We start from the raw sequence: 27919 nt of genomic DNA on the forward strand, positions 1-27919 counted from the left end.
TGTCTTTCTATGAGCCACACGACTGCCCTGTTTGATTGTTAGCTCTCACCTTGAAAACACTCCGTCCATATTCCAGGCTTGTCCTCAAGTCAGGAGCCAGCCTTTCCAGGTATTTCCATGGGGGTGGACACCCCACGGACAGTAGTCGATGAGTGTGGCCCCTCTCTCCTGACTGAGCTGTGGGCTTCTCACCAGGGGTCGCCCGTCTCTACCTGTCTTGTGGGTTTTTTCAAAACCTCGCTCCATAGCCCTGGCTGGTATTTCTCAGTGGTTAGAGCATTGGCCTGCACTCCCAAGGGTTGTGGGTTCGATTCACGGTCAAGGCCATGTACCTGGGTTGCGGATTTGATCCCCACCCCCCTGTCGGGGCACTTGCTGGAGGCAACCAATCAACGTGTCTCTCTCATATAGATATTTCTCTCTCATTCTCTTTCTCTCTCCCTCTCCCTCCCTCTCTTTTACTCTCTAAAAATCAATGCAAACATATCCTTGGGTGAGGATTAACAAGAACCCCCATGAAAACCAACAACAAGAAGCCTTTCTGATAAGTGTGTGTCTGTCTGGCCTCTTGCAGGAGGACAGCGACCCTTCGATCAGCGAGAGCCTGAGCATCGAGAACGCGCTCTGGGCGGGCACCGTCATCGCCTCAGGTGAGGGGCCTGCCCTCTCCCAGGAATGTGGTAGCAATTTGAAGAGGGAAGAAAATCCTCCTGAGTAATTAGAATAATCATCTGTCAGTTGGGAAAATTAGTCCGCGGTCAAATGGTGTTTTCCACTTGTCTCAGCACCTCCAGGGGATTCTGCTGGCATCTAATTGCCCCTCAGACACTTAGAGCAGAGAAGCCGCTCTGGCCTGCGTACTCTGCAGCGCCCACTCCGCGAATAGCCCTTAATTGCCGCTGCAGATGGACGTTCTAATCTGTCCCAGAGGTTGGCTCAGCCTGCACGTTCGGCTGCAGGTCGTGTCTGTGAGGCTGCTGGTCCTGTGGGTCAGGGGCTCCGTGCACAGGAAAGGGCGGAGCCTTGACATTGAAAACACCGAGGTGATGCGGAAATCCGTGCCTTTCAGTTTTGAGCATGGGGTGCAGCTGAACAGAAGGGACCCAAGGGGTTGAGCTGGCCTGCAGCAGCCCTGTTGATATCTGTGGGGTCCCGCCCGTCTTTCATGCAGTGTGACGAGCCCTTCACACATTTCACTTGACCCTCCCAAAGGTGCCATGAAGGTAGGTGCTAGTGTTGTCCCCATTCTGCAGATGAGGAAACTGAGGCTTTGTGGGGTTAAGTAACTTGCCCAAGCTCACACAGCAGGGAAAAGGTGAATTGGGACTTGAACCCAGGCACTTTGCTTGAGAAGCAGAACTCATTGTACCAGCCGCTGTTAGTATGTAATAACTTATACTAATAACGTGTAATTCTGCTGCTGGCAACTCTCTGTATTATTGGAGGAATCCATTTCTTTCCCCTCTTCAAGAGTGATAGCTCCCTCCTATCAACCCTTTTTCCTCTGCTTGTTGGTTCTCTGTGGCTCATAGGAGAGCAGGCACTCAATCCAGATACTCTATGACAAGCATGTCAAACTCAAAGGCTAACACGGGCCAAATAAACGAGGCATGCGGCCCGTGGGCCACGAGTTTGACATGCTTGCTCTATGACAAGGGGAGGGAGGGACTGGCACAAGTGAGAGCCCAGGCCGCCTGGCGTCTCTGCCCACAGAGATGAGCTGTCCCTGGGGTTCTTGCCAGGTTTCTTCTCTCCTGGCTCTGTGGATTGGCAGCGTCATCTGGTTGTCTCTCAGTTCCCCTGATGACTAAAGGAGTGAGAAATTGGTCCTTACGATTCTGCACAGCCACTGCCTGGCCACCCCTTGGCTTCTAATAACCTGAATGTGTTTAATTCTGCACTTGATTTGATAATATTAATATTTCAGTGATAAGTATCTGTGCCTGTGTCTGTTTGGTTTTCATTCTGGTGATTGTCTCTCCTTCCTTCCTGCTTTCCTTCTTCCTGTGAAGCAAACCTTGATTGAACATCTATAGTCAATCATGCCACGCTCCATTGCTAGGTCCTGGTGCTGCTTGGCGTGCCAGGAAACCCTGGTCTCCACTCTCCTGGGATTTACAGTTTGCTATATGTTTAATGTAAGTTAAAGAGGAGAGGGGAGGAGACAGGAGAGAGAGTTCTAGAAATTTCCTCTGAAACCACTAAAAAGGCAAATGGTTTAGGTGAAGATGCATCGAATTCTGAGGTGGAGGGAGTGAGATTGTAAAAGTCTTGTTGTCCACTTTAATCTCAGAGGTTAACAATAGTCTTATTTACCAGGCACTTTTTATTTACAAAGTGCTTTGCTGCCATTCTCTTGTTTTGGTTTCATGTCATAAAATGAGGACATTTAATGGAATGCAGAATGGAGACTCAGAGAGGTTAAGCAACGTGCCTAAGGTCACACAGCCTTGGAGCGGTCCTCTCTTGGGAGGAGGAGAGTGGAAGGCGAATTGGGATCTTGAAGATGGGGAAGAGATTTCACAGCAGTTCGTGGGGAATGCATTGTGGAGTCGGTACATGCGCTTTTTTTTCAGTTGTTTGAATTAATGTCTTTGGGCTTGGTGATGTGGGAAGAGAGAGCAGGGTTCAAGGGCTCCATTGCCTGCCATCCCCTTCAGCGGGTGTATGCTTTGGAGCGAGTCAGGAGCTGGGCACCCAGCATGTCTGCAGCTGGCCTCAGTTTCCCCGACTTCTCACTGCACCTGATTCTCATGCAAACACGGAGTGAAACACAAGCAGCGGCCACCAAGAGTAACCTTACCCGCATGACATGTGGCCTCTGTGTTCCCTTCAGAATCTAACTCCTGTGTCGTGGTCACTCCGCTCTTATTAGTTGGAAGTTTAAGAAACAATAAAGCTTCCCCTGGTTGGTGTGGCTCAGTTAGCTGGGCATCGTCTTGTGCAGGGAAAGGTTGCCGATTCAACTCACTGTCAGGGCACATGCCTGGGCTGCGGCTCGATCCCCGGTAGGGGTCGTGTAGGAGGCGGCTGATCATTGTTCGCTCTCATATTGAGGTTTCTCTCTCTCCTTCTCCCTCTCCCTCTCCATTCCTTCCTCTCTCTCTCTCTTTTCTTTAAAAAATGTTTTTATTGATTTCAGAGAGAGAAAGGGAGAGGGAGAGAGAGAAATAGAAACATCAATGATGAGAGAAAAAAATCATTAATCAGCTGCCTCATGCATGCCCCCCACTGGGGATCGAGCCCACAATCCCGGCATGTGCCCTAACCAGGAATTAAATATGACCTCCTGGTCGAAACGCAACCACCAAGCCACACTGTCTGGGCTTCCCCTTTCTCTTAAAAAAATAAAAAAAAAGCTTGCTAGGGTAGGTGCTGGGGGTCCAGCATTGATACAGTTGCCATGGTAACAACACAGTGCTGCTGGGTGAGGAGTCACCAGGGCGGTAAGAGGGAAGGGTAGGGGGAGGCTTGGCAGAGAAGGTGGCCTAGATGTGACAGAGCCCAGGTGTTCTAGTCCAGTTCTTCCAGGACTCAGTGGTGAGAGACCAGTTTGTTGGTCTCCCCCAAACGCCCCCCCCCCCCAAATCTGTAGCGGATGGATCAGTGTCCTGCCGGGAGTGGCCAGCGGGCAGGTCACGCCATGTGCACCTTGCCACACGAGTTTGATAACGTCCCCTGCTCGGCGGGGCTTGTCCTGTGACCGCACGCTCGGCGTCACAGGGTGCCTAATTGCCGTAAACATTTCTGAACGCTGGCTCTCTGGGGCTCAGCATTTATCTTGTTGCTGACAGGGAACACAGGGGTCGCAGTGAGGTCTGACCTGGGACCACACTGCTGTGCGGGGTTAGGAAGAACTTCATGAAATGCTGACCACGGTAGCCTGGCTCCTTGGAGAAAGCGGCTGGGGGCCAGCTGGCAGGATGGAGAGGATTCGTGGTCTGCGGGCTGCAGAGGGTGAGGGACAGCAGAGGGGACAGCGTGGGAGGTGGGGTCCGAGGCCTGGGTCGCGTGAGCAACGTGGACCCAGCGTCACCAGATCTCCCAGTTTTCCAGGAGAACGCAGAAGTTGTCATTGTTAAATGAAAGCTCCCGTCATGAAAAGTGGCCAGCGAATTCAACACCTTGAAGCGCTGTGCAGACCAAACCAGCGCCCCGCTGCGGCCGGTGTGTGCGCTCTGTCTGGGCGGTGAGGCCGGTTCGGATCTGGTGGTGACCGTTTTGGTCTTGAGCACAGGGAGATGTTGCAAGGAAGGCCATTTCAGCAGCATCAGGCACTGAGGTTGGCTGGTGCCCGTGGGGGACCCTTCCTTGGGGAGCCCCTGATATGAACACAGGTTATAGGAGAGGCGGAGGAAACAGAATTCTGTGCATTTCCTGTGAAACCTCATGCACCTGGACTTTGGACATCGAGGCCAGCGTGGAGCAAGTGAGCTCAGCCCAGGCTCGGCTCCCGCTGCCCACCATCTGCTGTGGCCGCACCTGTGTGCCCGGGAGCCTGCCACCTGCTGGGAGCGGCCAGCGAGCTCCCCAGCCTACCATCTGCTGGCAGCCTCTTTGCCAGGAACCGCCTCGTGCAGAGAACACTGTGTGCTAAACTGGAGGGACTTCCGTGCCTCCTCCCCGGGCTCTTTGTCCAGGAGACACGGCCTCGCACTGCATCTGGGTCAGCTCTTTCCCTGAGGCTGTGCTTGAGTCTCTGAGTTTTTGTACATTCCTCCGCCAGTATTTTTCTGAGGAGAGAAGGTTAGGTGTTTGCTTTTTCCAGTGGAGAGAATCACTGACTGGCTGCCTCCTGCACACCCCTTACTGGGGATCGAGCCTGCAACCCAGGCATATGCCCTGACTGGGAATCGAACCAAGACCTCCTGGTTCATAGGTGTGCACTCAGCCACTGAGCCACACAGGCCAGGGTCTTCACCACCATATTGTCTGTGCATATATACATATAAGGTCTTTGTTTCATCTCTTTCCAACCCCTGAACCCCTTCCCTCTGAGAATCTTCAATCTGTTCCATTTCCATGCCTCTGATTCTATTTTATTCACCGGTTTATTCTGTTCATTAGATTCCTTATTCCTTTATTTTGATTTTTAGATTCAATTTTTGATAGATATGTCTTTGTTGCCGCTTTATTGTTCATATTTTTGTTCCTTTGCTGCTTCTTCTTCCTCTTCTTAAATAATACCCTTCAATATTTCATGTAATACTGGTTTGGTGGTGATGAACTCCTTTAACTTTTTCTTGTCTGTGAAGCTCTTTATCTGACCTTCAATTCTAAATGATAGCTTTGCTGGGTAGAGTAATCTTGGTTGTAGGTCCTTGCTATTCATCACTTTGAATATTTCTTGCCACTCCCTTCTGGCCTGCATGGTTTCTGTTGAGAAATCAGCTGACAGTCATATGGGCACTCCCTTGTAGGTAACTAACTGCTTTTCTCTTGCTGCTTTTAAGATTCTCTCTTTGTCTTTAGCCCTTGGCATTTTAATTATGTGTCTTGGTGTGTTCCTCTTTGGGTTCTTCTTGTTTGGGACTCTCTGTGCTTCTTGGACTTGTAAGTCTTTCTTTCACCCGGTAGGGGAAGTTTTCTGTCATTATTTCTTCAAACAGGTTTTCAAATTTTTGCTCTCTCTCTCTCTTCTCCTTCTGCACCTCCATGATTGAAATGTTGGTTTGCTTGAAGTTGTCCCAGAGGCTCCTTATACTATCTCATATTTTATAATTCTTTTTCCTTTTTGCTCTTCTGATTGGGTGTTTTTTGCTTCCTCATATTTCAAATCGTTGTTTTGATTCTCAGAATCCTCTACTCTACTGTTGAATCCCTGTAAGTTATTCTTTATTTCAGTTAGTGTATGCTTAATTTCTGACTGCTCCTTGTCCATGTTTTTGGCATTCTTACCAAGATCCTTGAAAGTCTCACTAAGTCCCTTGAAGATCCTTGAGTACCTTGTAACTATGGTTTTGAACTCTGTACCCAGTAGTTCACTTTTTTCCATTTGTGACATGTTTCTTTGTCTCCAAAATTTGCCTGCTTCCCTGTGTTTGTTTCTATGTATTGGGTAGCTGCTATGTCTCCTGGAGTGGGTAGTGTGGCCTTGTGTAATAGGTGTTCTATAGGGCCCAGTGGCTTAGCCTCCGCAGTTACCTGAGCTGCACACTCTAGGTGTGTCCCTTTGTGGGTTGTGTGCACAGTCTTGTTGTAGTTGAGCCTTGATTGCTGTTGGTGTCACTGGGAGGAATTGACCTTCAGGCCTATTGGCTGTGAGGACCAGCTGCGACTGTAGTGGGAGAACTGCTGTGCGGCAACATCCCTATGGAGCTGGACTTGTTTCAGTAGGGCTATGGTGTTCACTGAGTCTGCCTCTTGAGTGTGTTGCTTGCGGATGTGAAGTGTTGTAATCTGGTATGGTCTGAAGCTGTCCACTGGCTGCACTGGCTCTTGGGTCACCAGGGAGGTGCAAAGTTAGCCATTGCCTGCGACCACCTGGCAGGGGCTACAGAGAGATCTGCAGCTTCCTCATATTTGTGTTGGGTTTGGAAGTGCCTGTTTATATCGGGTTTGGGCCTCAGGCGAGGCCCAGCTGAGAAGCAAGGCAGGCTGGTGCTAGTGCCAGGTCTCAGGCCTTTTTTTTGATAGGTTTGGGGCACACCGGCACCAGCTACAGCTTATTTGAGAAATTTTAGCAAAGTTGGAAGCCTGACGGGCCATTCATATGGAAGAGCTGCTGCAAACAGCTTGGGTGGAGTTGCAAATTGGGTGAGGTGGAGCCTCAGGGAATCACCAGGGTGGAACAAATGGTGTGCTCCAGGCTGATGGGGACTCAGATATGGCTGCCAGTCAGCCCTGTGACTGGGGAGGTCCCAGGACAGGAACAATGACTCCTGTGAGCACCTCCATCTGGTAGAAATCTGCCCCCAAGTTCTTGCCCTGATGCCAGACAATCCAGTTCCTCCTCGTATGTGTCTGGTTTCCCCAATGCCTCCTAGTGCTGGAGCTCAGAGGAAGCGAGTCCGGGTAAGTTCATGCCTGGCGCTTTAAGAGGGACACCTGTGTCTCCAACAGCCTCCGTGTTCCACAGCCACAATCCCCACTGGTTTTCACAGCCTGAAGTTACGGGGATTTCTCTCCCCAGCTCTGAGTGGGGCCCTGAGTGGGGAGTCTGGTGAGGGGCTTGTCCTCATGGGGACCTCAGCAGGCACAATCTCCCCCTGGATTAAAAAAAAATGGCCCACGTATGTTGGCCCAGCCCGTTCTGCGCCTTCACCCCTCCTACCAGTCTCAACGTGCTTTCTTCTTCTCTAGTTGTAGGACTTCCCTTCAGCCATCTCTCAGGAGGTTCTGAATGATGTTGGTTTTGTATTTTAGCTGTAATTTTGATGTGGTTGTGGGAGGCGGCGAGTACCGGCATTTACCTACGCCACCATTTTGGTTCTCCTGTCTATTGGATTTCATTTTAATTGAATTTAAATTGCTGCCCGTGACTAGCAGCTTCCATGCTGGTCAGTGTGGCCATGGGCCGTTGGCTGGCCCCGACGTGAACACACTGACACTCCTCCCGTGTGGGTGTGGGATTGGAAGACGTCCTCGCAGGCAGCCCAGGCTCTGGTGTTTGTAAGCCCGTCTGTCCGCACTAACAGTTCTTTGTGTCGTGTTTTTCTCTTCTAGGAACTGTTGTGGGTGTTGTTCTTTACACGGGCAGAGAACTCCGGAGTGTCATGAATACCTCAAATCCCCGAAGTAAGGTGTGTGCAGTCACGAGAAGCGTCTCCTTGTCAGACCTTTCGACCGGATGGACTTTGATGATTGGTGTTGGGGGTGAGGAGCTAGAGTTAAAAGCTGGAACTCTGCCCTAGCTGGCTTGGCTCAGTGGATAGAGCGTCGGCCTGTGGACTGAGGGGTCCCAGGTTCGATTCCGGTCAAGGGCACATGCCTGGGTTGTGGGCTTGATCCCCAGTGTGGGGCCTGCAGGAGGCAGCCGATCAATGATTCTCTCTCATCATTGATGTTTCTATCTCTCTCCTTCTCCCTTCCTCTCTGAAATCAATAAAGAAATATGTTAAAAAAAAAAAAAAAAGCTGGAACTCCTGACAGTATTATCTCATTTACACAAACCTACTGTCTTATCATATATATATCTGTAGGTATATATACATATATGTAGATATGCACACATTTAATAGATAAGTAGCTATTCATATATATACACAAATACATAAAATTAAAACACTTTTTTATTATTTTTTAAATTAAAAAAATTTTTTATGACCAGAACATTTTAAAATTCCCCTTCTTTTTGTTGCTGTTAATCCTCACCTGAGGATATTTGTTTCCATTCATTTTTAGAGAGTGGAAGGGAGGGAGGGGGAGAGAGAGAGAAACATCAGGGTGCGAGAGACACATTGATTGATTGCCTCCCGAATGCACCCTGACCTATGGCTGGGGAATGAACCTGCAACCCAGGAACATGCCCTTGACGGGGAATCAAACCAGAGACCCTTCAATGTGTGATCTGAGCCACACCGGTCAGGGTGTATTCCCATTTTTTAATACATCGCATTTTAAAAGCTTTTAAGTTAAAGCAAACTGTTGTTTGCTCTGTGATGCAGTGTCCTTCACACGCATCTCATCTCATCTCATCCTCTGAGCAGATCTTCCCTGGCCTCCCCTCCTGGAGGAGAAGTGGCCTCGCACCTGTCACGCTGTGCCCCGGGGGTAGGTCTGTCAAACTCGGCTGACGGCAGACAGGGTCAGATCTGCTGTCTGCTCTGTTAGTGCTCATTTCCACCGTGACCCTCCCTCCCAGCCCCACCCCTCCTCCAGTCTTTAAGTTAGAATATTGCAGGATGATTTCCTTTGTCAATTCCACGAACAATTGCTGTTTCCCAAACTCCAGTCATTTTCACCCCACCACTACACCTATAAATGACATTTATTTGATGTTTTTGTCTCCTCTTAGGCCACATTTCAGCGAAGTTATGGGTCTGTTTTGCTAGTTACATTGAAAAAATACACTGAAATAAATGCGTAATTATTAAACGAACAATGTTAATTAATGCAGCACCTGAAAATCAGGTGCCACCAGAGGTGTGTGCCCCAAACTTGCAGGCACATCCGACTCAGTGTGTGGGACGATGCTGGGAGTGTAGACTGTCATTTACAGGTCGCTGTGTAGGATGGTGGAGACCATGCAGTGTGCAGCCCCACCAAGGGCAGCAGTAACCTGCATATGTGTTTCCAATCTGAATCTTAAGTCTGAAAAACGCTGAAAGCAGAATTCTCTGAGGCTCCTGAGATGCCTGTTCTGGCCTGCAGCCCAGGGCGCCCAGTGCTCTCAGCCAAAGCCGTGGGTGCTGAAGGGTCCCAGTGTCCCCCCTGGGTGCAGGGGTTCATGGCTGTGGGTTGCACCAGCTGATCCTGAGCCCCCCTTTGTGCCTTGTCCCCAGATTGGCCTGTTTGACCTGGAAGTGAACTGTCTGACGAAGATCCTCTTTGGTGCTCTGGTGGTGGTGTCACTGGTCATGGTGGCCCTTCAGCACTTCGCTGGACGCTGGTACCTGCAGATCATCCGCTTCCTCCTCCTGTTTTCCAACATCATTCCCATCAGGTGAGCAGAGAATGAGCTTGCGTTTGGGTGCCGTGAAATTTCTTCTCTTTACCAGCTGGGCCCTTGGCTGAGTGATGACCAGGAACAGTCAGGATCCTCCGGAGTGTGAGCCCTGGTTTGTGACGGTAGCATTGGAAGGGTGCATGCCTCCAGGACCCATCCTTTTTTTTTCATTTTTTAAAAATAGGTTTTTATTGATTTTAGAGAGAGAGGAAGTGGGGGAGAGAAACATCGATCTGCTGTCTCTTGAACGCCCCCTACTGGGGAGCGAACCCACAGCCTGGGCATGCGCTGTGACAAGGAATCGAACAGGTGACCTCTTGGTGGACGGGATGATGCTCAAGCAACTGAGCCACACCAGCCAGGGCTGATCCATCCTTTCTTAAGAGACTTTCTGCTCAAAAGGTCTTGCCTTGCCCAGTCTGTGATAGGGAAGCCAGTTAGAGCTCATCTCATCTGCCAGTTCCAAGGTGTTGGTAGTGTCTGTGTTGAGAAGGATTCTGAGCCTGAGTCTGGGCTCAGCAGGAGATAATTTTGAGATTGATTAGCAATGGAAGCTGGATGGCACATGCCAGTTGTCTGCTTTCCTCATTTGGAGCCTGAATAAATGGTTTAAAAGTGATACCAGTAATAAGTTATCATAGTAGGAAAAAACCAAAGATTCACAGTAGCAAAAGATTAAAATAAAAGTCACTTCTAATCTCACAACTGAATGATAATTGCTGTTAATATTTTGGGATGTATCTTTTTATAGACTGCTTTCTATTTTAGGAAAAAGAGTCTCTGCTCTACACAAAATCTGTCCCCTCTTTTTAACAGCAGTGCATTGCAAATAACTTCTCACATCAAATATACTTGGAAACCCGTCATTTTTTAGAACTGCTCTAGTAGATAGTCTGGGTTTAACAATTTACTCTGTTCCCCTATTATTGGGTATTTGTTTCTACTTTTTCCATAGTAAATAATAATAGTTTTTTATTGATTGATTTGAGAGAGAAAGAGAGAGAGAGAGAAAGTAAGAGAGAGAGAAACATTGATTTGTTATTCCACTTGTTTATGCATTAGTTGCTTGATTCTTCTTTTTGTCGTTTTGTTAATCCTCAGGATATTTGGATATTTTTTTCATTGATTTTTAGAGAGTGGAAGGGAGTGAAGGAGGGAGGAATGGAGGAAGAGAGAGAAAGAAAGAAGCATCAATGTGAGAGAGACACATTGATTGGTTGTCTCCCACATACTCCCTGACCAGGGCTGGGGATTGAACCTGCAACCCAGTTATGTGCCTGTGCCCTTAACCAGGAATCAAACCCGAGACCCTTCGGTGCATGGGCTGACGCTCTAACCAATGAGCTACACCGGCCAGGGCTCATTGGTTGATTCTTCTTTTTTAAAATTCTTTATTGTTTAAAGTATTACATACAGTATTACATATTTCTCCCTTTTCCCCATTGACCTCTCTCCAGCCACCCCCACCCCCTAGCACATGCCCTCACACCCCTAATGTCTGTGTCCATTGGTTATGCTCATATGCAAGCATACAAGTCCTTTAGTTGATCTCTTCCCCCCACTCACATACACCCTCCCCTACTTTCCCTCTGCAGTTTGACTGTCTGTTCGATGCTTCTCTGTCTCTGAATCTATTTTTGTTCACCAGTTTATGTTGTTCATTATATTCCACAAATGAGTGAGATCATGTGATATTTATCTTTCTCCGACTGGCTTATTTTGCTTAGCATAATGCTCTCCATGTCCATCCATGCTGTTGCTAATGGTAAGAGTTCTTTCTTTTTTACAGCAGCATAGTATTCCATCGTGTAGATGTACCCCAGTGGTTGATTCTTGTATGTGCCCTGACTGAGGATCGAACCCGTAACCTTGGCGTATTGGGATAACGCTCTAACCAACTGAGCTACCCTGCCAGGGCAATCAGTAGATAATTATTAAAGTAAGCCATATCTTTTAGTGCTTCTCATCGCTATTTTACACTTGATATGTTGTCTTTCCTTTTGCATAATTATATCATCCTAGCTAGAATTTGTCTTTTTCTGAAGACAAGTTTGTCGTTCTGCTACAACAGCATGACCAGTACAGGGGGATCGAACCCCTCACCAAGGTGCTCTGGGTAATGGTTTCCAAGAATAACAAGTCTACCTTGTTTCCAGCAAAAAAGTGTTTGTGGTGTAATATTAAGTAAAATTGTGGTCTTTAAAGTTCTATCTACGACATGATTGAAAATTACTGAATTTAATCTTCATACGGTCCAGGTAGCCAGTAAAATAGTGAGCAGTTTGGTTAGTTTAAAGGACTATGAGTGAATTTAAAGATTTTTAAAAATTTTTCTTTTGCAATAAAATATTTTAAAGTGAGTAGAATACACACAATGGAATATTATTTAGCCTTAAAAAGCAAGGAAATTCTGACCTGCTGCAACATAGATGAACCCTGAAGATGTGCTGCGTGAAATAAGCTAGTCACAGAAGGAAAAATACTGTATGATTCCCCTTATGTGAGGTGCCCAGAAAGAAAGTCCTAGAAACTGAAAGTAGAATGGTGGTTTCCAGGGGAGGGGGTAGTGGGGGATTATTGCTTGATGGGTGAGAATTTCAGTTTGGGAAGATGAAAAAGTGGTGGCATGGATGGTGCTGGTGCTGCACAACAGTGTGAAGGTGTTCAATGCCACAGGACTGTCCACTTAAACTGGTTTAAGCGTTGTGTATATTTTACCACAATTTTCATAAATGACTAGAGTATCAAAAGTCTGTTAGTTCAGAGGACCAGTAATTAAAAAAAAAAGTAAGACTAAAACAACTACCCTTTCGGTATTTTAAGTGACCTTGGTCCATGATAGAATAACTTCATCTAATCTGATGGTGGTGTTGACTCCTGTTGTATCTGGGGATTGAGCCCCCACAGTGGCTTCTGTGGGGAGTGACTCCAGATGTTGTGGCACAAATGATGAGTAGTCGGAGTCCTTGCTGTTTGCAAAAGAGACACAGGGCCTTGCGTGCATCCTGTTAACGTCGGCTCTGTTTTCCTGGCCAGTTTGCGTGTGAACCTGGACATGGGCAAGATCGTGTACAGCTGGGTGATTCGAAGGGATTCAAAAATCCCGGGCACGGTGGTTCGCTCCAGCACAATCCCTGAGCAGCTGGGGAGGATCTCTTACCTGCTCACGGACAAGACAGGTGAGCTTCCTGCCCAGGGTGCAGGCGAGAGAGGTGCCCGGAGCCTCCTGCTGCTCTTGATTTCCTTCATCTTTTGATGAAGACTGAGTATTTGTGATGAGATGATGATAATAGCAACAGAGCTGTACATATACTTCTTAAGTTTTGGATGTTTACATTGTTTATAGGTAGTTAGTTATTCCTCATCCTAACCTTGTATTTTTGCAGGTGAACAAATGAAACCCAAGTTAAGTGACTTGTCAGAGCACATGGGGGCAGAAGTAGGCTTCGAGCCCAGGCAGTCTGACTTTGAGTCCTGACCTCGTAAACACACCCCAGATTCCTGCTCTGCTGTTCAGTATCCTAGTGGTGAAGAGCGAGGGCTGGGAGAGGGGAGATGTGGGTTTAAGCTTCCTCTCTACCTCTTAGTGCCCACAGGATGAAAGGGGATCTGTTGCAGAGGTCGGAGTGGCTCACTCCATCAGAGAAACTGGGTTTTGGGGAGGAGAGGAGCCGGGGAAGTCCCGGAGGTGTCAGCATCAGGACCCCTGGGTCGTCTCTGTAGGGTCTGCCACTGGGTGGCCGGACTCCACTCATCTTCCGCCCACGCCTCTGTCTGCTCATAGTTTAGGCTCCTTCAGAATAGAATCTGATTGGACTGGTGTAAGTCATGTGCCACCCTCTTGGCCAGTGAAGTGAGACAGGCACCCTGATTGGCACTCCCTGTGGACCATCCCAGGAAACGAGGGGGGTGGTTTCCCCATGGAAACCTTGGATGCCATTTTCAAAAGAAAGGGAGTTGGATTCCAGGCCAGCAAAACAGCACAGCAAAAGCAGGGGCGGAGCTAAAACCAGTGTATGACGTGTAGTAAACACTCAAAAATAGCAGCTGTCGTTACTGCTTGGACTGATAAAAGCTCTCGTTTGCCTGCGTTCCAGGAACTCTTACCCAGAATGAGATGGTTTTCAAGCGGCTCCATCTGGGCACAGTGGCCTACGGCCTCGACTCCATGGACGAAGTGCAGAGCCACATCTTCAGCATCTACACCCAGGTAACGCTTTCCCTTTCCTTCTTTTTTAAAAAATATATTTTTTATTTATTTCAGAGAGGAAGGGAGAGGGAGAGAGAGATAGAAACATCAATGATGAGAGAGAATCATTGGTCGGCTGCCTCCTGCAGGCCCCCTCCTGGGGATTGAGCAGTAACCCAGGTATGTGCCCTTGACCAGAATCGAACCCAGGACCCTTCAGTCCGCAGGCTGACGGTCTATCCACTGAGCCAAACCAGCGTTGCTTTACCTTCCGATACCCCAATCGGTTCTTTACGTGGATGAACACCTATATTGAGATGTAACTTTTAATGCCGAGTGACTCACCCTGTGCTGTCCAGCTCCCTCTCGGGGACTGAGACTTCTGTCCGGAGGGTTCACTGTGTGGATTGTCACGCTTGCCAGTGCCGGGCTGAGCACCCCTCGGCCCCTTCTCAGCCATGCAGGCCTGCCGATGACTGTATGAACCAGCCTCATGGTCGTGGTGTGTCCCCCCGGCCCGTTTTGGGTACTTTAAGAGCCCGTGGAACTTACAGAAGCCATACCTTCTCAGTTATTTGTGCAGTTCAGCTTTTATGGTCCGTTTTTGGTTTAGTACAGGTAACACTCTTTGTAAAGTGTTAAAAGTCAGAAAACAACATTTCTGACCTTGCACTTTAACTCCTAACCCTTCCTTAGGAGAAGCTCAAAAATGGATTTGTCCGTATCCTGGCCTTGGGTTTAAAATAGCTAAGTGTTGAAGGGTTAGGTCATCTCGAGGTTGGTGTGAGCTCAGAATTATAGTACCCCCCCCCCCCCCCCCCCCCCCAGTGTGCATGTTCGTCCTTCTCTCATGACATCTAAAAATCCTGCAGTAAACGCATGAACACTTTTGTGGTGAGAGGTATGAAGGCTTTCCCGTGTTTTCTTTTTCACAGCTTTATTGAGGCATACCTTGCATGCCATAAAACTCAGCTCTATGTTAATTTGCAATACGATTCTTTTTTAGTCGGTTACTGAGTTATGGACCCAGGAGCACTGGAGAAAGATTCCCTGGAGCCCATGCCATCATTCACCTGAGCTTTAGAGTTATGACTGGGACTTTATAACAGTTTTTTGTAAAGCACGGTATTTGGAACATTGGGGTCAGATCACGTGGGACCGTCAGAATCTCTAGACCCAGTCTCAGCAGGTGGACCAGGTGGTTCCAAAGTGCAGCAGTTTGAGAACCTGTGCCATGAACTCGAGCATATATATATATGCCTGGAACCTCTTTCATTCTTTAGGGGTGGGGGGCCCAAACATCTCTATTTCTTAAAATTATTAAAGTGTTTACTGGTTATTTTGAGAAGCATTTCTGGTTAAGAACCACTGTTAGAATAACACTACCCAACTTCCTGTTTTCACTCCTGTCAATGAGTCTCATAATTTTAATGGTTTTACAATAGGGCCAGGACAACGAGGGTAAGAAGAGTGGGGTATGCACCTTGAGAGCAAAGCTTAATGGGATGAACCTCCCCACCCCCCCCAAGCCTCAGTAATCAAAATTCGTGGGAAAACCCATGATGAACAGTACTGACATGTTAAACGGACGGGACCCCGCCTGTGCAGTTCGGTGTCTGCCACTCCCTGGCCCTGGCTTCCTAGCGTCGCCGGCCTAATGTGGTTTTCAGCCGCGGGAATGCACAGTGCGCTGGATGAGGCTGTGTTGTGAGGGCCGTCCTGTGTTTCGTTCTAGGATTTTAGCAGCGTCTCTGCCCTCTACCATCAGGTTGTCTGTAGTACACGTTCCCTCCTCTGCCCCCAGTGGTGACAACCCCAATATCTCTAGAGATTGCCAGATGGTAGCCCAAAGCACCCCAGTTGAGAACCGCTGTGCTGTCTGGGGTTCGATGTCACGGAATTGAAGTCTGCAGTTCAACAGTGAGCGCTGTACTTACTCACCACCAGCCTGTAACTCCGTGGGTTCGTTTGGAAGTAGCAGCCCCGAGCCTGCCTCTGAGGGGGTGCCCCTTGGAGGCTGATGCGTGACCAGCTTTGGGCTTTACTTAGGGAGTGAAGTGGGACAATCGAAACAGGAGTTCCTTCTCCTCAATCGTGTGATTTTACCTATTGCAACCCATCCACGCTGTCCGTTAACATTACGAATGCCCATGAGGTGGTGGTGAAGTTTTAATTGCATTTAGAAAGAATGCTTCTGTCCACGGTGGCTCAGTATTTAATTTTTGTGCTGCTGTTTCCTGTCACACAAACTGGAGTTCTCGTTGGGAAAGCCCTGCCGTGGGTCAGTAATGAGAAGCAGGGGCCTGTTTCTCACGGATCCTCGTGTCTCATTGAGGGTGGGACGCTGTAGGGTGACTCGGAAGCATTGGGTGGTGCGAGGACCCCACCCCAGGGCCCACGTCTGGGGCCTCTGCACATGGAGGTCTTGATTCCTCTCCCAACTCCTGACCTCGCGGGAGCGGCGTTGGCCTCTCTCTCCCCTCCCTGGGAGGACCAGTGGCTCCCCCAGGGCAGCAAGACTGGGAACCTGCCTCTGTGTCCACATCTGTTTTGATTTTCCCCTGGTATTTTTTAAGTAAGAAGAAATGGGTGTAGGTTAAAGGGCCTGTGGGCAGGAGACTAGAGAGAAACACTGTACAATGTGAAACTCTTCCATATGGGGAATGTGAGGATGTTTGAAGACGGGGCCCAGTACTAACACTGGCAGAGCCCCCGGTAATTACCAGGGTCTAAGGATACACGTGGATCACCATTTGGTGTGCGAACGAGCCTTTTACTTGAAAATTAAGAGAATTGCAGAACCAGTGGTTTTGACCCCTCCTCCCTGAAGCACCGTAGTCGTAGGGAAGGGAAATACGTGCTGATGTCAGAGAGAAATCAATGAGCCTGGAGACTTAAACCAGCCGCCTGCTGGTGGGGGCCGGGCACCCTCATCTTCTGATTTGTTGTCAAATGGTCCCGTCCTGAAAGTGGGGTCCTTGCGGAGACCAGGGCTGCCTGGCTTGTCCCCCATTGGGATGTCAGTGGGAGAGTTTGTCTTCTGGGGGAGACATGAAATCAGGTTGCTTACAGAATCCTAAGGTTTGTGGCGGTCCTTCACGCGGCCTTTCCTTCTAACCCACTGTTACTGAAACTTGCCAGCAGAAGCAATTGCTCTGTCAGAGGTCTTGCTCTTGCCCTTCGCTCTCAATCATAATTTGGTCCAGGTGCTGAGGAACATGGGCAACCGCGAGGACGTGCGTCCATGCCTGGGACAGACATCACAGAACGCAGGGAACCGCGTTCCTGGCGGAGTGTGTCCCACGGAGAGCCGTTCTGTAAACCCACGGGCCTTGGTGTCATGTTGGAGTTAAAGTCTTTCTCGTCAAAAGCACTCGGCAAATAATGATTCATTTAAACTGCAGTTCTGATTCATTACTCTAATTATCGTTACCATGCAGTGCCCTCTGGCCTGGAAGTGAAACTCGTGTCCTCTTGACACCAGAGGTTAACAGAGCAGGAAGCCAGGGCGGTGTGCGCGCCTGCATGACAAGAATAATTTAGTAATTGTCTAATTACCCGAGGAGTCCAAAGCCGCTGCTAAAAATAGTATTAAAAAATTAAACGAAAGTCATTTTCTTGTTTCGTGTAGCCCATCTGTTCTCTATTTTGGGCATGTGTTCACAGGCACAAAACACATTTCACTCTCAGAGACCAGCTTGCTTCTCTCTCCTCTGTTGGGCAAAATATGTTTCTAATGGAATGTAGCTTCCAGTATGTCCACCAGCATCTCAGGCTCCCGGACGCTGCTGTGGAGGCAGGAAGACCACGATAGGTCCGTTGTCCAAAACTGTGGTTTAAAATCTGGACCTGATGTGGGTCCATTTGACATTTATTTCTTCTTGGAGATGGAAAAAAATTCATGTCAAGTCAGGACCCCCACCATCACCTTAGGAGCAGTAAATCATTCATTTGTTCAGCATGAATCTCCTGCTTTAGATACTAGGGATGCAGCAGACAGCTGTCCTCATGGTCGGCCAGGAGAATCATCAGGTCAACAAGCCAGTTGTAGACAATGAGGACGATAACCCCCCGGGAAGTATGACTTCCAGTGGGAGGGCAGGCGGGGTAATAGGATTTAGGGCAGCAGTCACCAATCGATGGTCCTCGGACCACTGGTAGTCTGTGAGGTCTGAAAGGTTGGCGACCGCTGAGTTAGGGGGCTCAGAGAAGCCCTCGTTGAGGAGGTAACATTTGAACTTAGACCTCCGTGATGAGATAGAGTGAGCTGGCCCTGCAGAGATCCAGGAAATGGTATTCTAGGCAGAGGGTACAGCAAGTGCACAGGCCCTGTGGCAGGAAGCAGCGTGGCAGTGTTCAAAGAACGGAAGAGGTCAGCGTGGCCGGAGCAGAGTAAATAGGAGGTTGCAGAGATGGGCAGGGGCTAATCAGATGGGCCCCGTGGGCCATGGGAGGGCATCTGAGACATAAACTGTTAACAAGTGATCATTGCCTGGTGGTCTTAATTTTTTAAATTACATTTCAAGGTAGTAGAAACCCTTTTTTCCAAGAAAGGTCTTCATGGCACCCGATGTGTAATTCAACAGATAGGAATGGGCTGCTTGCCTTGCACTTTGGGGATGCTGAGCAGGTGGCTTGGGATTCCTGCTACTCGGGTGTGGACCCCACTCCCCTACCCCACTCCCCTCATTTGCAGAGGGCAGATGTGGCTGGCTTAAAGTCGCACAGCTTTTCAGAGCCCATCCAGGAATAAAGCTCAGGGTGGTTAACCTTTAATACTGTTTTTACCATGTTGCTTGAAGCCACTTTCCCCAAGACTTACCCCATGCAGGAGGCTCAGCCATGTGTCGAAAGGTCTGAACAAGAGGGTGGAAAAGCTTTTTCCACAAGTGAAGGATCTGAAGTCAGCGTAGAAAGCAAAAATTGAGCACACATAAAATTAGTCTCTTTTTAAAGAACGTATTTATTTATTTATCTTTAAATTGCTCTTGGAAACCTACCTTAAGTGCAGTGCTAGGTTCCAGGTGTTCAGTACGCTCATCTAGGAGTGTCATTCCTGTTACTGTCCCAGGCCCTGCCCCGAGTTACGTGTCACTGATGGTCGTTACGCCTGTAGAGCGACAGTCGCCGTTGCTATCTTTTACGTGAACCCAAAGAGTGCACATTAAAAACAGTGGTTCTGAACCAGGGATGGGCTTGGTCTCCCTGGGACTTTTGGCAGCATCCGTTGAGACTGCTAGGAGAGAGGTGCTTCTGGGATCTAGGAGGTGAGGCTGGAGGTGCAGCTGAACATCCTACAAGGCACAGGATTGTCCCAGCCACAGACAGCGTTTGCCCCCGAATGCCAGCAGTGCCGCGGTGGAGAAGCCCTGGTCTGAGCACCAGGACCGCTGGCAGCATGGCGGGACCTCACTCTGTTGGAGGCTCCCCGACACCCCCAAAGGAAGACAGGTTCACACGTTAGCAGGCAGAATCACCCCCAGTCACTACATTACTATTTTTCCTATTTATTTTGTGTGGTTTTTGTTGCTGTGCTGAGCGTCAATGACTGGATCCCTGAAAACCACACGCCATTTATTGCAGCGTCGCCATAGCTAGCCTGGGAGTTACCGTTAGCCGGTAGTAAGGAACGCCGACTCCGCGTGGCTGTACTTACACACGTTGGAGACCTTCTGTGCCTGTGGTCACCTTCCTTGTCGTTCCCTCCTCACAGCAATCCCAGGACCCGCCTGCTCAGAAGGGCCCCACCATCACCACCAAAGTCCGGCGGACCATGAGCAGCCGCGTGCACGAGGCCGTGAAGGCCATTGCGCTCTGCCACAACGTGACCCCCGTGTACGAGTCCAACGGCGTGACCGACCAGGCCGAGGCCGAGAAGCAGTATGAAGACTCCTGCCGTGTGTACCAGGCGTCCAGCCCAGACGAGGTAAACCGTGGGCAGGTGTGGCTCCCATGGATCCAGCTATCAGGGCAGGCAGGAGCCAGGGAGGGGCAGGGCAGTGAGGCAGGTACCATATTTTTCCATGTATAAGATGCTATGTTTTCTAAAATCATTAGACTGAAAATCGAGAGGGGCATCTTATACATGGAAGTCAGCTGAGGAGAGAGGCCACGTGTGTGTGTAGCTGCCCATATCTTGTCAAACAGGCTTCCTTCAATCACGAGCCTTATTGTTACTGACATCAGCTTATTGGAGGTGGAGGTGGAGAGTGTGCAGATGCAGCAGGGACCGGAGCGTTGAGCCCATACAGATGTCAAAAAATAAAAAGATAAACACCGGTAAGCGATTGTCTTACTCTGCAAAATTCAAACTGAATGTAATCAGCTATGCAAAGAGCATGGAAATAGAGCTGCAGAGAGACAGTTTGGACCTCCTTCCACTGAGTATATGATCAGACAGTGGAGAAAACAGGAAGAACAACTCCTTAAGATGCCAAATAAAGAGGAAGGCCTTAAGAGGAAAACCAGAAAAATGTTTAAAATACTGATTTCTTAATTTGGGGTTGGAAAAGTGGGGGGCATCTTATACATGGGGGCGTCATACATGGAAAATACAGTACCTTTCAAGTTCGTGCAGGACTTGATCTTCCCTAGGGGTAGTCACGGACTTGAGATGTGTCCTGAGTTAGGAAGGAGCAGGAGGTCTTATCTGTAATTCAGGTGGCTAGCCCAAAAGGGAGACAAGATCCCATTGAATCCGCATCCTCTTGAAAAACACAACCACCAAAACACAGCTTTATTAAGATAAAATTCACATACCCTACAGCCACCCATTAACATGTAGCGGTCAGTGGTTTTTTTAGTGTATTCACAGAGTTACACAACCATGACCACAATAAACTTTGGAACCTTTTCATCACCCCAAAGGAAGTACTCCATGCCATTATCCCTGTAGACTCCCCCGGCCCCCAGCCCTGGCAACCACTAACCTACTTCCTGTCTGTGCAGAATTGCCCTTTCTGGGCATTTCATACAAATGGAAACATACAATATGTAACCTTTTGTGTCTGGTTCTTTCCCTTAGCATACGTTCTCAAGATTCATTCGTGTTGTAGCCTGTCAGGACTTCATGACTTTTATGGATGAATAATATTCCATTGTATGGACAACACTACATTTTGTTTATCCATTCATTGGTTGATGGATATTTAGATTGTATGTATTTTGTGTGTTTGTTTGTTTACTATTATGGATAATCTGCTATGAACATTTGCGTACATGTTTTTTGTTTTTTTAAGAAAGATTTTTAAATTGATTTTTAGAGGGAGAGGCAGGGAGAGGGAGAGAGAAACGTGGATGTGAGAGCGTAACATCGATCGGCATGCCTCCTGCACGCTCCCTACTAGGGATTGAGCCTGAAACCTGGGCATGTACACTGACTGGGAATCGAACTGGCGACCCCTAGGTACACGGGATGACACCCAACCAACTGAACCACTCGGGCCAGGGCTGTGTACAAGTTTTTGAGTGGACATATGTTTCTCTTGGTGTATGTCTAGGAATGGATTGCTGGGGCACATGGTAACTCTATGTTTAACCTTCTGAGGAGCTGCACCATTTTACGTTCCCATCAGCAGGGTGTGAGGGTTCCCGTTTCTCCACCTCTTAGCCATCACTTGTCGTTGTCGGTCCTTTTGGCCATCCGAGTGAGTGTGAAGTGGAATCTCATTGTGGTTTTGATTTGCGTATCCCTGATGGCTAATAATATTGGGCATCTTTCCATGTGCTTACTGGTTATTGGTGCATCTTCTTTGGAGAAATGTCTGTCCATATCCTTTGCCCACTACTAATTGTGTTATGTGTCTTTTTACTGTTGAGTTGTAAAAATTCCTTATATATCTCATATAAGTCTTTTATCGTATTTGTAAATATTTTCTCCCATTCTGAAGGCTTTTTAAAAAAATTATATACACATATATATGTATATATATATTTATACATATATATATGTGTGTGTGTGTATATATATACATATATATATACATACATATATATATGTATTTTTTTTGTGTGTGTGTGTGTGTATTTATTTCAGAGAGGAAGGCAGAGGGATAGAGAGATAGAAACATCAATGATGAGAGAGAATCACTGATCGACTGCCTCCTGCACACCCCCTACTGGGGATTGAGCCTGCAACCCAGGCATGTGCCCTTGACCAGAATTGAGTCTGGGACCCCTCAGTCCACAGGCTGACGCTCTATCCACTGAGCCAAACCAGCTAGGGCTGAAGGCTTTTTCTTGATGGTATCCTTTGAAACACAAAAATTTCTAATTTTTAAGAAAATGTGTATTTTATTGATTTCAGAGAGGAAGAGGGAGAGAGAGATAGAAACATCGATAGTGAGAGAGAATCATTGATCAGCTGCCTCCTGCATGCCCCTTACTGGGGCTCGAGCCCACAACCTGGGCATGTGCCCTGACCGGAATTGAACCGTGACCTCCTTCCTGGTTCATAGGACAATGCTCAACCATTGAGCCACACCGGCCAAAAGTCTCTAATTTGATGAAGTCCAATAAGCCACACATTTTAAAGTTGCTGTTCATATCTAAGCATATTCTTTTGCTAAGCCCAAAAGGGATTCATTTGATTCCATGTTCAAGAGCGTTACCCCTTTAATGTTTTCTGTAACAGGACCCAGTTGCTTTCCCTTTTAGGGTGTCGTATGATAGGAGCCCCCTCTGTGTATGTTTAGGCAGAGGACTTGCCCAGCATCATACCCTTTGTCCCCCTCCCCTGAGTGTAATTCACACACAGGCCCGTGTTTTCCCAAACTGTTAGCATTTTGGTCTTTTCTCCTTCCAGTTATTTTACTTCTTTTCTTAAAGAAAACTTGCGTTCTGATTATTAAAGCAATGTTTTTTAGTGTAGAAAATTTGGAAATTCCAGAAGACCGTAAAGAAGAAAGTGGGTCAGTTGCAACCCCAGCCGTACAGAACCACAGGAACTTCCCTGGAACATGTGGTTGGCATCGGGTCCCGTTTGAAGAACGTTCCCTGTATTACCTCATTTTTTTGTTTTTTTGTTCATCCTCACCTGAGGGTATTTTTTCCATTGCTTTTCAGAGAGAGTGGGAGGGAGGGAGGGAGGGGGAGAGAGATAGAGAGAGAAACATCAATGTGAGAGAGACACATTGATTGGTTGCCTCCCACAGGCTCCCTGACCAGGGGTGGGGAGCAAACCCACAAACCAGGTATGTGTTCTTGACCAGGAATCGAACCCACAACCCTTCGGTCTGAGGGCGGATGTTCTAACCACCTACCCACACCAGCCAGGGCTCAACCATTTTTTTTCCAGAAGCCACTAAGAACATTTTGATAGATAGCCTTCCAATATTTTATATATTTTTTTCTTTTTTTTTTTTTTTAGTTTATCTTTATTGTTGAAAGTATTACAGATGTCTCTTTTGTTTTTTTTCCCATTGACTCCCTCCACCCGGCACCCACCCCTCCCAAGCTATCACCACACTGTTGTCCATGGGCTATGCATATATGTATATAAGTTCCCCAGTTAATTCCCCACCCCCCGCCTTCCCTCTGAAATTCGTCAGTTCCATGGATCTATGTCTCTGGATCTATTTTGTTCATTAGATTTTCACGTGTGAGGGAGAGCATGTGATACTTATCTTTCTCTGATCTTCCAGTGGCTTATATATGTTTTTTCTTAAAACAATGGGAATTTTAATAAGCTATGGTTTTGTATCCTCTTTTTTCACTTAATATTTTATCATGCCTGTTTTCGGTTCTCCTGGATATTATTAAAAAAACAGTTCTTCAGCATTATTGCCTATGTTCTCATAGGACTGGAACTCAGGTTATTTCTAATTTTTGGCAATCATATTTATAAACATTGCAGTGAGCATTGTTACACCCAGCATTTCTAGAAATGGGGAGGTTGGGTTCATATTTGAGTGCCTGCGATGGGCTAGGTCCGTGGTCGGCAAACCGTGGCTCGCGAGCCACATGCGGCTCTTTGGTCCCTTCAGTGTGGCTCTTCCACAAAATACCATGTGCGGGCGCGCACGTACAGTGCGATTGGAACTTCGTGGCCCATGCGCAGAAGTCGGTATTTTGTGGAAGAGCCACACTGAAGGGGCCAAAGAGCCTCACGTGGCTCGTGAGCTGCGGTTTGCCGAGCCGCAGTTTGCCAACCACGGGGCTAGGTGACGTCAGCGTGGGACAGGACTGCAGCCAGGCCCCAAGGAGGCAGCAGGAGTGAGGCAGTTGAGCACCCAAGTCTTGGGACTCAGACCAGCCACGTATCCTCGTCCTGCCTCCGTGTGTCTGTGACATGGGCCCACGAGAGGGGGTGGTGAGGCGCTTGGCAGGCCCGGTAAGTCCTGCGGGTCAGGCTGGATGAGTATTTCAGGCCCGTGATGTAAATTACCAGGAACAGACATTTAAACCGTTGTGTTCTTCCACCAACGTTACCAGGACTCCCGACGGTTGTTTTGTTCACTGTAAGGAGCAGGGGCTTCCCTGGTAGGGGACGTGTTTAACGGTGCGGACTAGCCTCCGGATGTCAGCGAGCCCTGGTTGGTGGCAGCCGGGAACAGCGCAGAGAGAGCCTTCCCCAAAACTCAGACGTGGAAGGGCTCCTCGATGGGCCTTTCCCTCTCGTTACTTCTTTCTCTTTCTCTGGGCAAAGGAGTGTGTCCCCAGGAGACTCCTCCTTCCAGCCTGCGTGGTGGTTGCAGAACAGCTGTGAGGCTCGACCAGTGACGCCCGAACCAGGCTTCCTAAGGGTGAACAATGTTGCCCGTGGCCGAATTCCGATATGGGATTGTGTGCTGAACGAGAGAAGAGGAGGGAGAGGAGGGATGGCTGATGCTGCGGACCTACGTGGACTCGGGCCCTGGTAACCAACGCTGCAGGTTGTCCTCGTTGCCTCACCAGGCTTAGTCGGTTTGCTCTCCGTTTCCCGTTTTGGGCGTGAGGACGATCCACTGAATGGTGGGCGGGAGGAGGGACCAGCCTCCTGGTGGTTTGGACTGGGAACGGCAGCGTCCGGTACTTGTGGAGTTGGAACACGTTCCGGATGTTGGGGATCTGATCAGTTCGCACTCTGCCCCTGAGCTCGAACACTCCCATTGGCTAGAGATGGGTATGAGGGGTCTTTACGGGGGTCTCTCATGCCTGCCCCATGCCCCTCTGCTCCCACTGAACTCTGAGGTATTTGTTTTATGGCTGGGCAAGGGTTTTCCCACGAGGGCAAATCTTTCATGGACTGCTCTGTGCTTCTTAGCTCCTTTTTCTTGAAGTGCATAATTCTTCATCTCTGCTGTCCATTAATTGCACTGGGATTCAGATTTGTCCTGCTTTTCTAAGATTCTGAATAATGATTACAAAACAAGTATTTTTCTTCGGGCCTTTTGGTATCTTCACAGAGGTCTTACTGGTAATCCGCCCCCCCCCCCCCCCCCACACACAATGTTATTATTTGTATTGCACCACTGTCCTGTGTTTCTGGTGGAATATGTGAAAATACAGATAAGAAAATAAACAAACCACAATCCTACTAACAAAAGCTACAACCACTGTGAGTAGTTTACTGACCATCCTTCTAATCTAGACGATCTCAAAAGCTGTGTGCCGCAAACTACAAATCTGCGTGCAAAGACGCACCATGCGATGGAGAGCAGGCGCAATCTCCTCACGGCGAAATCTACTGAAAACTGTGCCGTTTCCAGGTCCCCGTGGGACTCCACGTGGCCGTGGCCGCATCTAGAACCCTCCCTTTGAAATGCTATATCAGTAAAACATTGCTGGTCAAGGCAAGGTCAGCTTAGGAACACATGCAGGAGCCAGCATTCTCTTCACCGCGGAGCTGCCGGGGTAATTCCTACCGGTTGGGGTGGTGTTCGTTTCCTGTAACAGAAGCGGGGCTTCCTAAATTTGTTTCCTGTGCACATTCCGCTTGGGAAGCCTTGAAGGGTCTTTATCCAGCTGTTGATTGCAGCCCGAGGGGCGCTCCGAACAGGAGCTCCCAGAGGAGGGGAAGGGCCTCTCACCTGGCAGAGAGGGGCTCATGGAGAGACCGCGGCCGAGACGCCGCTTTTCATGCATCTGTTTCTTGGTGTGAGCCGTCAGGAGGCGCCCTCCTGCGAGCAGGTAGACGCAGCCCATGGCTCACTTATTTGTCTTTTCCACGAATCCTGTCATAGTAACAAAAAATTACTTAATTTTTAAAAATCACAATTACTAATGTTCTCCCTAGAAAAAAGCAGACATTGTAGAGTCAAAAAGAAGTTGATAAACATAACCTGTAATGCTTATCACCTGGCGATATCTGCTGTTTATGTTCTGATGTAGATTTTCCCAGAGTTTCCCTAAATTTGTGCATATATATGTGTGTGTGTGTGTGTGTATAATTTTATGTTTCTGTAATACAGAATCGCACTGCGGTGCACATCACTAAGCAGGAAGGAAAGTGAAGCGAAGGAAGTAACATCCTTTAGAAAGCCATACGGTTTCATGGTGTGTGTGCGCGTGTTTGTGTGCTGAGTATATGTGTTTGTATATATATGCACATGGGTGTGGATACATATGTGCTTGTGGTGTGTGTGCACATGTGTGCCGTGTGTGGGGACGTGCGTGGGTGTTTGTACAGGGTGTGCATATATGTGAGAGGATCAGTGAAAGTTTCTTCATTTGGCTAGGCCTTGGCTAGCTCAGTAATTTCAGAGCCACTAATTACAAGTTGTCCGTCACGTGTAGAATGCTGTGTGGCTGCCCCATGCTCGTGGCCCAGTGAGACGGCTGTCTCTCTCCCACCGATGACCTCCGTTCTCGAAGTCTCTGCGTTGGTCCTCCTCGCCCGACCTCTTCCTCTGAGCCACCGCTGTCATCACTGTCCGCGCCCTGCAGATATCATCTGTAGATACTGGAATCTTCCTCACCCTTTAACTAATAGTGAAAGAGTTTTAAAAGCAAGTTATAAATTATAGGTACAGTTTTGCACCTTGCTTTCAGTAATCCGTCTTCTTAAAGAGTGTTGGGCCTTGGCTGGTTTGCTCAATGGTTAGAGTTTCAGCCTGCAGGCCAAAGGGTCTCAAGTTCGATTCCTGATCAAGGGCATGTACCTGGGTTGCAGGTTTGATCCACAGCCCAGTCAGGGTGTGTGCATCCAGGAGGCAACCAATTGATGTTTCCCTCCCGCCCTCCCTCCCTCGCTCCCTCCCTCCCTCCCTTCTCTCTAAAAAAAAAAAAAAAAAAAAAGTCAATGGAAAAAATATGCTCAGGTGAGGATTAACAAACAAACAACAAAAAGCGTGGGGGTAATGGAACGCCGTTGCTCTGTGACGTCAGCAGAGGGCTGGGTCTCAGGAAGACATTGGGTTGCTCTGTGTTCCTGTGGTCGGTTGAGTGCATCAATGAACGTCTGCCTTTCCAGACCCCCCTTCCCACTAATTCCACGAATGACGAGGGCATCGCATCGGCGCCTCACCCTCCCTTCCATGCTCTCTGGATGAGCTGTGTGATTTCAGGCAAATTCTTAAACTTCAATAATACTCACTGAGCTCGGCCTCCTGAAGGTGTCAGGGCCGAGCTCACAGCCCTTAGAGAGTGAGGTCAGCAGTGGTCCCGACAGCAGCAAGAAATGGCCCCTGCTGAGCCCCTGCTCTGTGCCTGCACCAGGCCCTCAGCATTCCTTGCAACCCAGTTGTTATGATTGTGCCATTTTGCCAGCGATGTGGTTGGCAAGGCCACACGGCTGGCAGGATGACAGCCAGGCAACTCATATCAAGTTTGGATCTGATCCATCCATCCACCTAACGAGGTTTCTTTTTCTCTTGCTGCTCTGACCTCCTGGCATTCTGACCCAAGACCCCCTGAGGCCCCAACTCTGGCTGTTAAGGACAGTGAGACACAAGACCCTGGAATCTTCATACTTTGACGATTCTTTTGAAGGGAGGCTTGGACCTGCCCGAATGGGAAGTAGCCTGCTTTTACATCACCTTGTTCTGTGAAGGAGTGTGGCGGTCTGTCCTCACCCCTGAGGTGTTTGTCCCTGCCACAGTGGAGAGGGTTAATGAGCACCCGATTCTATGCTGAGATTCTACGCCTGTCTCTGCTCAGTGGGACCTGGGCGGGCGCGGGTGGGGTGGGGGTTGTGTGAGCTCTGT

General features: G+C 48.5%; 1 protein-coding gene across 3 annotated transcripts in view; it reads left to right on the forward strand.

The window, feature by feature from the left end:
* The window catches only part of ATP9A (ATPase phospholipid transporting 9A (putative)), a 116331-nt gene that overhangs the window by 58736 nt on the left and 29676 nt on the right, over window positions 1-27919 (forward strand). For all 3 annotated transcript variants that reach the window (XM_070419755.1, XM_070419756.1, XM_070419757.1), the window contains exons 9-14: window positions 575-650; window positions 7666-7742; window positions 9444-9604; window positions 12644-12786; window positions 13705-13817; window positions 19510-19722. In XM_070419755.1, coding sequence (XP_070275856.1) covers window positions 575-650; window positions 7666-7742; window positions 9444-9604; window positions 12644-12786; window positions 13705-13817; window positions 19510-19722 — 783 coding nt within the window. The remainder of the gene's footprint in view (window positions 1-574; window positions 651-7665; window positions 7743-9443; window positions 9605-12643; window positions 12787-13704; window positions 13818-19509; window positions 19723-27919) is intronic.

Source organism: Myotis yumanensis, unplaced genomic scaffold, assembly GCF_028538775.1.
Source record: "Myotis yumanensis isolate MYYU_CA2020_CCGP unplaced genomic scaffold, mMyoYum1.0.hap1 SCAF_7, whole genome shotgun sequence".
Lineage (NCBI taxonomy): Eukaryota > Metazoa > Chordata > Mammalia > Chiroptera > Vespertilionidae > Myotis > Myotis yumanensis.